This window comes from Pinus tabuliformis, chromosome Q, assembly GCF_031772625.1.
Source record: "Pinus tabuliformis cultivar Carrire ecotype Pingquan chromosome Q, CPIR1, whole genome shotgun sequence".
Taxonomy (NCBI): Eukaryota; Viridiplantae; Streptophyta; class Pinopsida; order Pinales; family Pinaceae; genus Pinus; species Pinus tabuliformis.
Window position 1 is genome coordinate 956,440,581 of NC_142296.1, and position 12,614 is coordinate 956,453,194.

At 38.8% G+C, this 12,614-nt stretch overlaps 1 protein-coding gene across 1 annotated transcript in view; it reads left to right on the top strand.

Moving 5' to 3' along the window:
• The window catches only part of LOC149222658 (F-box protein SKIP1-like), a 106,295-nt gene extending 95,965 nt beyond the window's left edge, over window positions 1-10,330 (top strand). Inside the window, exon 2 of the mRNA XM_089385547.1 lies at window positions 9,349-10,330. Coding sequence (XP_089241673.1) covers window positions 9,349-9,922 — 574 coding nt within the window. The 3' untranslated portion in view covers window positions 9,923-10,330. The remainder of the gene's footprint in view (window positions 1-9,348) is intronic.
• Window positions 10,331-12,614: the final 2,284 nt, after the last annotated feature.

The following is a 12,614-nucleotide window of genomic DNA, read 5'->3' on the forward strand; positions in this document are numbered from 1 at the left end:
TGTCTGTTTGAGCTGTGCCAATTCCATGAAATGTATATATGGGTCCTTCTTATCAACTTGGGCAATCAGTCTGTGTGTGAAGTCAAAATATGAGTTATTGCCAACATTTCCCAAGGTGACTAGCCCATGATACCACCACTCGTGAGCCTCTCCCTCCAAATGCCATGTGGTGAGTTTGATGGCCTTTGTCTCCAACATAGGGTTGAGTTGGAAATATGTGTCCTCGTGAACCCATGCTCTGGCACTGCATTTGGATGAACCATCAAAAGAAGGGATGGACAATTTGTTGACTTTTGTAGCTTGGGCAGGAACTTTTGCACAAGCCTTGTGTCTAAGCGTGCAAAACCTGTTACCCACCACTAGTGGGTGGACCCCTATAGGAGAATTTTTCTCCTAGATTTGTCTTGAACTGGATGCTAACATCCCCTTGCAACACCTGATAGCTCGATGTGCTACTATTCTCTGCCACCTGAGCCAACTATTGTGTGCCCTTGCTCATCTGTCATGATCATATGTTTGAAGGTGGGCCTTCCAACCCCGAATGTATTAATTTTCATTATGTAATTGGGTGCTTATGCTTGCTTTTCTTGGGCACATTTGGACATGGATTAGTGGGGGGATTTTTCCAAAAGAATGGGCTTTGACTGTACTCTTGTTCCCTTACCTCAACTTGCGGGTTAATCTTGTATCCTAGCCGCGTGGGATCTCCTTTACTGACTATTAGCTTTAGGAGTGGCACTACATGGGAAACCCTGATTTTTGTTGCATCGTCCCGCTTCCCGATACCATATATCTCACTTCCCTTCGCTCATTACAAGCCCTTTCTCATTGTTAGCCACCCCTTTCCCTTGTCCACACTTTGGATTGGGCTTGGAACCATTCCCCAAAGGTTGATACAACGAAAAAGAAAATTAAATGCATAATATGGCACATACAATAGGAAAGGTACCACAAAATGCAAAAGATGGATGAAACCATAAAATTTAGCACGTGGGCAAAAGCCAAACATGAGCTCTACTCCCATCATTATGGCCATCACTCTGGTTCTTAGGGCCCCTATGAGTGCCCCCAACATCATTAAGTAGCCCATGATTGTCCCAACCCCTGGTGGGCGATGAATTGCTCCACCTTGAGGGGGTATTCATTGCTACATCTTACGCATCATGCTCTCATCCCCTTGAGCCCCAAGCAATAAAGTGAAGAAAAATCAATAAAAGGCACAAAAGGCATATGAAGAAGGGTGGAAAAACAAAGTCGGGGTAACTCATGGACCACAATCGCTCCCTCCTACATTCATACACCCAAGGTGTGGGCCTCCTTTATCATAGCTACCCTTGTACCATGGCATGTGGCTTGGAGCCTTCCCTTCTGGCCCCACTCCATTCCATCACTATTTCACATGACACTTGCCATTTGATGGATGTACCATGGACCTGTCTCTCCCTTAGAGATTGAAACCAACTAATAGGGTCCTTCATTAACCTCTCTTGTCAAGGAAGGTAACACTTGTACATGTTCAAAGCCCATTTGGAAAGGCATGCCACTATGAAGTGTCTATTTATGCCCCTGATTAGCAAGCTTATTTAGTCAATTATACTAAAAGGTGAGGAGATGCATTGGATCTTATACAAGATTGTAGGTGGGTCTTCATCTTGGACTTGGTCTCCTTATATGGGATCCAAGCCCTCTAGAGGGTCATAATGGCACTTGTAGGTAGGGTGAGTGTTCAAAGCAATGGGCCTCCAACCATGCAGAGCATTGATTGGCACACCATGGGCTTCTTTAACATCACCACATTGGATGTATGTGCCCTAATTATACATTGATGATGATGCACTTGGACCACATTGCCCAGTCGGCTACATAGTGCACCCAACACTTGGCAGCTGATCCAGGCCTAGAGGAGGTTTTGTCTCTCTGGGGAGACATGGGAGGGAATGTGTCATCTTCCAACTCTTATTGATAGAGCATCGACTTGATCTTGAGCCATTTGGAGATCCATGAGATCCATTTGGAGCCCACATAGCCCAAGTTGGGGTTTGGAGATGTTTTGCAACATTTCAAGGCATCCCCCTCTTGTCCATTGATTTTGAGGCCCTCATTCTCATTTTTGGCACATGATGCCTCAACATTGCCCTTCTAGGCCTCCACGTCAGCCTAACGTGGCCCTAAAAAGGCTAATTTGACTTTTTTCATGAGCCATCATGGTTGGCTTGTAACCATGCGTGAATTACTAGACGTTTTAGGCATTGGAGGGGCTTCATCTTTTGATTTTTGAACTCTTAGATCATTTATAAATAGAGGAGGCCTATCCTCACTTTCATCATCACACTTTGGATCTTCGATCTCTCCTAAAAAGAATTTAGACTTGTAGTAGAGGATGAAATTTGATGTCTTTGATGAATTATGATGTTTGGTTAATTTCGCTAGCATTCTTGGAGCTTCTTTTTGGCAATTTGTGGATGGATATACTCTTGTTTGTCTTGTAAGTGCTAAATGATGCTATATTTTTGTTTTGATGAATGTCTAATGCATGGAATGTTTTCTCTTGGTGATTAAATGTGCCGTAATTAATGCGAATTGTTTGAAGCGTTGAAAACTATTGGAAATTTTTGCATGTGTTACTCATTGGATAACGAGTGAATGAATATTCCTAGGGGATTGATTGCATTTTCATCCTTAAAACTCCACAAAAGTGTCATTGAAGTATAAAAATCTAGAAGCCATTTTGTTGCTGCTTCCATCTAGGGTGACGAAATTCCTTTTGGGTCTCCTTGAAGAGCGAGTTGCCATTTCATGGTTTATCTTGACTTCATTTCTCCAATAGGAAGGCATTGGGTTTGGGATCCTTGGTGATCACATTCTACTTGAAAAACCATTCCTTCACCTCTTTCTCTCTCTTTTCCTCGCCCCTTTAAGGCTAAGCTATCCTCTCTAGGGCTTGATGCGAAATTCTCTAGAGGAGTGCGTTTTGAATTCTGAACTCTTCTATAGTTTCTCCTCTAGGCATCTGCAAATTTTGAACAAATTTCAACAGTGGAATCTCAAGAAAACTGATGCCCTAGCTATCACACCAAGTGGGAACCCTTGAAGCTGCCCTTCAACTTAGGGATTTCTTGAAGGTTTGTACTTTAGTAGTGTATCATTCAAAACCTTTTCTCTTGACTATCTTGACCTTGGATGAACTCTTACCTCATCAAATACCTCAACCCTAGGTCTTGTATAGTGTTTCTTTCAAGGGGTTTTTCGTGGAAAGTCTTACTAGCTTCTCCTAAAGCCTCACTTTGAATCCTATTATAGACACATTAAAGGGATATTGAAACTCCTCCCGTCGGTGAAAATCCGAGAAGAGAAGGGGACATAGGTTGTGGTGACAGTGAGCCTTTGTCCCAAGCTGTTGTTGTGCCCTCTAGCTCCAGCCTATTTACTAGGCATGCTAGTTTGTGCAGTAACATTTTTGGCACTGTTGCCGGGGAAACGAGACGTGTGCCTTGTTTCCTATATGATATCATTGATATATCCTTTTGAGGACTCCATTGGAAGAACGAAGCCCTAGTTCTTCATTGAACCTCAAAGTCAATGCTTGTAGGGTGAAGCAAGCATTCATTAAGGTAATTTTCATTCACCTTGGCGAATCTCATGTTATCAATATATAATGATCAATGCATACCAAGTGGCTTCATGAGTGGTTCCCTGCTTTGGATTTCACATGGATCCCAAGATACCCAAATGGCTTGGATAGGAGGCATATGCAAAATGTGCCACAATTTGATGGCAATCCATGTTTGGCAGTTGATCACATACCAAAATTCATCAAGTATGCTTCTGATGTGAATGTGATTCACCTAGGTAGCCTCATCGAGTTATTTATTATATCTTTGAATATAAACATCGGGGCTGGATTGATTCATGTGAACCCGAAAGCATTTCATCTTTCATCGAGTTGATCAACAAATTCTTGAAGTATAAGGGGGTTGTTATTGCTCAAACTAGTAGGGGTCTTAGGGGGGATCCTATAGAGCAACTACTAGGTCAAGGGGCAACAATGGAGCGATAGCCCAGTGTCACCTTAGCTAAGGCCCCTTACTCTTTACAAACTTTCACCGATGGGAGGAGACCCTGTATAAGAGGAATCACAATGATGAATGGATCAATGATTAGATTAGGAGTGATTCCTAAAGCCTATTCACAAGAGAGACTTAATTAAATAGCTTGCTTGAGAAGAAAGGTGATGGGCTCTCTAAGAAGGGATCTTAGGATATCTTAGCCTAAGGTTGGAGGATATGCCTTGACAAGGGGCTTCCTAGACTTAAGGATCCTTATGGATAAATGGATTCTCTGTAGTCCTTGTGGAATTTGATTTATAAAGTCGTGGGACCATAGAGAACACAAGTGGACCCAAACTAGGTCAAGGGTATGGAGTTGATCGACCAAAGAGGGGCTTGACTTAATTAGGGAAGAGAATAGGATCAAAGAACTAATTTTCTTTTGAAATTTGAATGCAATGATCCAAGTGAGGACACTAACCCAAAATCAGCCTAGGGAGAGAAATGATCCTCGAGCTAGGGCTTGCAATATCTCGAGATTCCACTGTTAGATTGTGCTTAAATTTGGAAGACCCCTTGAGAAGACCCCAACGCAATTGTGACCCAATTTTCAAGGTGTTTTGATGGATACAAAAGATTTGGTGTGATGCCTTAGGAGAGCTTTTGGGGTTAGGCCTAGAATTGGGAAAAGTGAAGAAAAGAGAGGGAAATTTGACCACCAAAGGGATACAAGGATTAGTGCCTTATTGCTTGGGCTTAATGGAGTCAAGATACACATAGATTGAGAATTTTCGTGTGCTAAGGAGCCCTAATTGATCTTTGCTAGCCTCTTCAAGGGCAGTGACTAGGTCAATTGGGATTTATACTTCAATTTTCCAAAGAGATGAAGTTTCGAGGTCTTTCAACCTAAGAGGTGCCTCTAAGAGCATTCACCTACTCTCTTCAAGTAAAACACATGCATTAAATAACTTATTCAAGGTTCCCAGAAGAATTTCGCATTTACTTTAACCCATACAGGAATAATGATAATCCTAACATGTAGTGAACTAGTAAAATAACAAGAATACCATCAAAATTCGACTTACATGATAGAGAGAGTAGAGTATATCCGTTCATCAACTTTGCATTAGAAATAAGCTCCAAAGACAATAGCGAAAATCCAAACATCATATTGCATCAAGAAAGCTCCAAAAAGTTTACCTAGCAAAAAGTGCGAAAATCTCACAAGAGATACTAATCCAATCCAAGTGATGACGAGAGAATGAATCACCTCTCATCTATTTATACAATCTCTAATGATTTCAATTTAGCTAATTTGGCTTAATTAAGCCCCAAATAATAAAATAATGTGCCTATAATAACACTCCTTGGTGACAAGCCCACTAAGATAACTCAATAACATAAGAATACGCTTCTCAAGAGCGTAGAATGATCAATATAGTGAGTCGTTGGGCCTTTGAGGAGGCCTAATGAAGTCTAAGGGGTGCCATGATGTGAAAATGGACTCCAAACATAGTGGACAAAGGGTTGGCCCTTTGTTTTCCAAGCAAGAACCTGTGGTGCTCCCAAGTGGGTGTGGGGGCACAAGGACATCCTCATGGGTCTCCAAGTGGATCGAAAATGCTTGTAGACCATCTGTAAGGGCTAGGATGACGACATAAGCCCTCCCTCTGTAGCGGGAGACATCCTTTGGACCTTGGAACATCTGCCAAGTGTATGGTGCAAGTGTGGAGCTGGCTGGGCATAGTGAACCAGGTGCATCATCCTCATCCAAAAGGTGGAACATGAGCAATCAATGATCGGTGCTGGGGATCCATGAAGTAATCTTTACTATGGTGGAGGCCCATGGCTCTCAATGCTCACCCTACAAGTGCCCATGTGGCCCTCTGGAGGGCTAGGACCCTGTATAGGGAGACCAAGCCCTCAAATGGAAACCCACCTGCAATCCTGCATAAGATCCAATGCGCCCCCTTGCCCTCCAATACAACAAATTATTAAAATAATCAAGTAAAATAGTTTACAAATCATGGAATAAATGAGACACTTCATGGTGGCATGCCCTTCCATTGTGGGCTTTGGCATGTACAAGTGTCTCCAAGCTCAATAAGGGGGTTAACCAAGCACCCTATTAGGTGGTTTCAACCTTTAAAGGGGGTGACATGTCCATGGTACATCCATCAAATGGAAGGTGTCAAGTGATATAATAATGGAACAGAGTGGGGTCAAGGGAAGAATCCAGGCCACATGCTATGGGACAAAGGGGTAGCTATAATGAGGGAAGCCCACACTTGGGTATATGAGTGTAGGAGGGAGCAATCGTGGTACATAAGTTACCTTGACCTTTGTTTTTCCACCCTTCTTCATATGCCTTTTGCCTTTTATTGATTTTTCTTCGTAATTGCTCGGGGCTCTAGGGGATGAGAGCATGATGTGTGGTATATAACAGTAGGTACCCCCTTTTAAGGTGGGGCATTTCATTTCCCACCAGGGGTTGAGACAGTCATGGGTTCCTCAACGTCGAGGGGGCTCATCTAGGGCCCATAGATTCAGGGTGATGGCTATATATAAGGGGTAAAGCTTATGCTTGGCTTTCCCCATGTGCTAAATTTGTGTGTGCTGACCATCTTTTGCATTTTGTGGTGCATTTCCTGTTGAAAGTGGCCAAATTATGCTTTTTCTTTTCTTTTTAGCTGCATCAACCTCTGGGGCATCATTCTAGGCCTGATCCAATGTGTGGGCAAGGGAATGGGCAGGCTAACCCTATGTGGATCCAGTGGACCCGGATGAGAAAAATGATGATTGGGGTCAAAATGAGCAGAAAGGGGTGATGTATATGGTGTCGGGAAGCGAGATCACACAACAAAAATCGATATTTCTCATGTAGTGCCAACCCTAAAGCTAATGGTTAGTAAAGGAGATCCCAAGGGATTAGGATACAAGGCTAAACACCAAATTGGGTAGAGGAGACAACAACATAGACCTAGCCCACTCTTTCTGCCGAATCCCCCAACCAATCCATGCCAATAAACAAAATTACTTAACTAAGCTAATGAAAATTCATACCTTTGAGGTTGGGAGGCCCACCTTCAGACATACATTCATAACAGATGGGCGAGTGACCACATGGTTGGCTTAGGTGGCAGAGAAAATGGTACAAAGCACTCCAAGCTTTAGGTAGTCCTAGAAGGGCAGTAATTACGAGCTTCTTTTTTGGGACAACTTCATCTATTGCTTGGAGTTCATCCCTGATTCTAGATATCCTTATAAAGTATGATGAAATAGTATCATCATTTGTCATCTTAACAATTCTTAGTTCATTCTTGAGGCTTGCTATTGGACCATTGTTCTTGATTATGAATAACTTGGAGAGAGCCTCATACATTTCTTGAGCGAATTTATGTTGGGTATTTATGGAATTAAGTTATCTTTAACTCCATCCACTATTAGATTCATAGCCATGATTTCAAGTTCTCTAAACTTCACTTTCTTTGCATTACTTGATTCATCAGTAGGCTTCTTGACTTTTCCTTGAACAAGATCTAAAACTTTGTTCTTTTCGAGAATGAGATCTATTCTCTTTTTCCAGGCCTTGTAGTTGGAGGCCCCTTCTAATTTGTTTTCTCCCTTCATTGAGTTTGTCATTGTTCTTGTAAATAGTAGGCTTGTCTTCTTATGTGATCCCCTTTTAATGTCCCTTTTTTAATCTCCTTTTTCCTTAATAGAGCCTTTAACCTGCCTTTTTTTTTCTTTTTCACCTTAGCTCTGATACCATGTTAGAAAATCAAAAAGGCAGAAAGATTTTCTTTAGTTGATAATTACTTGTGATATCTTTGAATTCTTTATATCTTTCTTATGTTCTTCTTTTATCTTAGTTCATCAAGCAATTATCAAAAACAAAATATGAAGATCAGGGACACCAGATGTAGGTGGACAACCAGGGCTAAAACCCCTATATAGGGGAAAACCCAGTCAAGAACTCTTCCTTTAGTAATTCAAATTGAGATGGACCAAGACCCTAGACCAACAAACTTTCCTCCTCCACCAAGTCAACCTTCCAAGATGATATAGTAGTCTCTTCTTATCCAACAACTCCAGCCCAACAATAATCTAGAAATTCAACTTCCCAGTTGTAGTATTTCGACCTGCAACAGAATTTCGGCCTCCCAGTTACTGCAGAATTTTGGCCCCCATCCAGCTGTTGCACAACTTCACATGTGAGGAAAAGAGATAGAAATTTTCGATTTTATGCTTGAAAGAGGAGTCCTCCTTCGCTATCCTTCTTTCTTAAATTTTACACTTTTTCCTTGGCCTAGTTACTGCAAATTGAACTTGTTGTGTGCGTGTCAAATGAGGTCGAGTTTCTGCTGCCTAGTTTAGGCTGACTTGTCCAGTTTTGAGGCCGACTTGGTGGAGGAGGCCTAGAAGACTAATTTTAATATAAAATACATTTCTTTCTTGACAGATAATTCCCAAGAAGGGTTCTTTACATTTTGACATGGACTAGAACACTTGACTCAAACCCTAGAAGCCTGCAGTGGAGGCTTTGACCAAAAAATAATTGACCCTAGCATGTGATCCATGCTTTAATAAGTCAATTTTAATAATAAAAAAATTACATTTTCTTTCTTTTGACGAATACATTATATTGTGACTTAAATACATTTATGAAGACCGAACCTAGTTACATTCTTCAACAAGCTATATGATGATTGATCATTAAATCTGTAGATCTATAATGAATTTGGGGGTAGAGTTGCCCCTATATTTTCTAGTTCATCTACCTTCTGCTTAAGTGCTCTCTTGATATATGCAAAGTAAAAAATTCAAACTTAATAAGTTTCAATTCAACCTGATTTCTCGATTGATTGTGGTTAACACACTTGGGTAGGTTCGTCATACTTTCTATGATAAATTTAGAATCACCAAAGCAGGCTAAATATCTTGCAGGGCGAGGTCTAGACCCTCCCAGGTTCCATGCAAACTTGATTTTAACAAGGCCTCTTGGCTTCTTTGTATGTATTTCTTACGTGTTCTTAATAAATTTAAATTACTAATAATTGCTTAAATGAAAATAATTTGACATGCCTTTTTTTCTTGTCATTTAATGATGAATTGCACTTTCGATGCAAGAGGTAGAAATTTTCAATTCCTTCTTGCTGACCAAGTTAATATGAAAACTGAAACTTTGGTGCCTAATGTTCACTGTTCAGGTTCATGGAAAACTTGTTTGCCAATTTACATTCAACCATTGATATATTAGACAACTTTAGACTGACTTGGATAGTGTGTGTTTCTTTTGTAGGTGTGCAAATCTTCAACGTCTTTCAATCAAGGCATGCCAAAGTGTTACTGATGCATCAGTATGTCAAATCGCATTGGGCTGCCCCAGAATTGGGGAACTTGATATTAGTTACTGTCACAACATATCTTGTGCTGCATTGGAGAAAATTGGACTTAGTTGTAAGAATCTGACTATTGTGAAGAGGAACATGATGAATTGTGTTGATCCTTCTGAACACAGGGATGTGGTTCCGACTGAGTATCTCCATGCTGCTCCTTCGAGTGGAGATGACGAGGCTGCTTTATTTGCAAAGTTCATGCCAAATCTAAAACACCTTGAGATGAAGTTCTCAAAATTATCTCCAAAGGGACTGAGGGTGTTGTTGAATGGATGTCCTAATTTGGAACACCTTGATTTGTTCGGTTGTTTAAACCTAACGAGCAGAGCACTAGATGATGCTTCAGAAAATGCAAAGAATCTTAAAGTATTAGTTAGACCCGAATTCTTTGTTCGTAGGCCAGCTTTCCACATTGAGAGATATGGGCATTGGCAGCTTTATGATGAACGTTTTCAGACCAATGTCTTTCAGTTCTAGGCACTTGACAGCAAACAAGATGTTCTTTTGGACACTAATTCCATGCCTTATAATTGCATGCAAAATTCAATGTGGCTGTGTGAAAAAAATGACACTTATCTGCACCCATAGGCCAAGTCATCATACATCTATCTTAGGGACACAAGAAGGTGCTATGTACATGATATTGTATTTGAAGATCAAGTAGAATATGCTTCATTAATAGTCCAAGGGCCCACAGTATTGATTGATATTAGATGTTTAAGTTAAAATACCTAGAGTGCTTCGATATTAGACATTTGATTGCCATGTATAGCTATGCTTTTATATATCTTGCTATTGATGTATCGTATCCAGACAGTGGCCAGATTATCACTGGTCTTCTATCGATGTATTTATGTAGTAGTAAAAATCTAAATTGTTCTATTCTCCCTTGTTTCCCTTTTTAGTGACTCTATAATGGTCAAAATCTCACTTGTGACTGAGTTCTCATCGTTTTCAAGAAATCTACATTTGTTCAATACATTAGGTACATGTGAAAGCGAGCAACAATATCTGTTTACATTGTTATATGATTACCAGTAAAGTTTGGTGGCGATGCTTGACATTGTAAGAAATTATGTCCATTGTCACTAAAGGTAGGCATGTATGTTCTAGGAGCTCTATTGTTGGTGAAGGGCTGGTGGATAGCATTCTATGTGAAGATATCGGGTTGTAAAATGTTTTAAAATAAAGACAAATAAATGGCTTATTGCATTTATTGTCAAGGGTGAATGAGTGCATCCAGGGGGATACATGTCATGTTAATGAAATTATTTGTTCCAACCCTTAGTCGTAAACTAGTAAGAGGAACAAGGAGCAAAGTATCGCTAATTAAAACCTTTTGGAACTTTTAGCAGGACCTTCATTGTAGTCAAGCATGTATTGTATGTATGGTTCTTTAGTAACTCTGTTATTAAAGGGTAGTGGTTAGAATTCTTGGTGAATATATCAGTTACTTTGTAGTTGTCTTAAAATCTCAAATAAGAATGGCTTATTGCATTTGTTGTCAAGAGCCCATGGGAGCATGTATAATTACATGAATGGGATAAATATCACACTAGGTAAATCTAAATTCTGTTTGGAGCCTTAATTATAAATTACTAAAGGAAACAAGGAGCAAAATATCTTTAATTAGAATAAGTTTTTAAAACATTTTTGAACTTTTAACCGGATGTTTGTAGTTCACAATGCTAATGCACCTATGGTGTCTATTTTGGTGAAAATAATTTTGTCATTGCAAAGATTATTTTGTGATTAATAGCTCATCAAAAATAGTAAAACTTGACCATTAAGATGCAAGATACTTGGTTATGTGAGTATTTCCTCACTTGATATCATAGTTCCCCATAAAAAAGTGAAAAATAAAAAGGCTATTGTTCACAGGAATTTACAATTACTGCCTGATGCTGAAGGTACTCAAATAAAATTACTTCATTGACTTTATTTATCTATGAGAGCTGTCACTGCCCTCATGGTTAGATATATCACTTCTGTTCAAAATTTTTTGCCAGATGTGAAAATAAGTGATTTTCTTAGATCATTATGGGTCCTTGATTGATCACATTAAAAAATCAAATTAAAAAAATTATAAACCATATCAAAGAAAAATGTCACATATATACGTAACTATAAGTATTATTGAGATTTTTATAAAATAAAAAATAAGAATGCTTCTATAAATACAAATGTGAAATTTATATAAATATAGAGAATATTATTAGCAGCCAACATAGATCCATCTAAACTTCGGATCTACGAAACACTGAGAGAGATCAAATCTCTTGTGGTGCAAACCTTACCTCAAGTTTTGCACTAAAAAGGAGATTTGCATGTTGAGAGGTTTGATCCCTCTTGGTGCTAGGTAGATCTAAAGTTAATATGGGTTTATGTTGGTTATAGAATCAAGTCCAAGATAAGTATTATTCATATTCTTAACAAAATTGTAACCCATGACAATATATAGTATGTTAGAGATGTGCAATAAATGACTACATTTTCTTGCATGAAGGTTTTAGTCTTAGTGAGGAGCTTTGTACCTAACAAATCTTGGAAATTAAAAATTAGATACTCAATACAAATGAGAAATTGAAATTATACACATCTGAAGAGGAACCTTATTGTTTTCAATTATATAAATGAGTTAAAGAAGGAAAATAAATGAGTTAAGTTTAACAAATGATTTACATGTCTCATTGAGAAAAAATGTTGTTGAATGTGAGTTGGAATATGAACATGAGCATGTACCCTAATGACAAAGGGGTTCAAAACATTATATACATGCTAATATTTTTGTTATCGTGATAGTGGATATTTATGCTAATCGTCAGTTATGATTGAGCATGTCACATAATTATGTGATCTAATTTAGTATACACATGATTAGGTGATTTATTTGGCTGAGTATTATTTCAATTTCATATATATATATATATATATTTAGTAATATAATTTATATGGTTAAAAAGAAAAAAATACAATAAGAAAGCTTTGAGAGATGTTTTTCAATTTAATATTAGAATTTAAAATATTATAATAATGATGATGATTATGTCACCCACCATGTTATAATCTTAGTTTTCAAAAAAAACATGTTTAGGTTCACTAAAGACATCTATTATAATTTATTAAAGTATGGAGAGGTGTGTAATAAATGATTGAATCTATAAGCGTT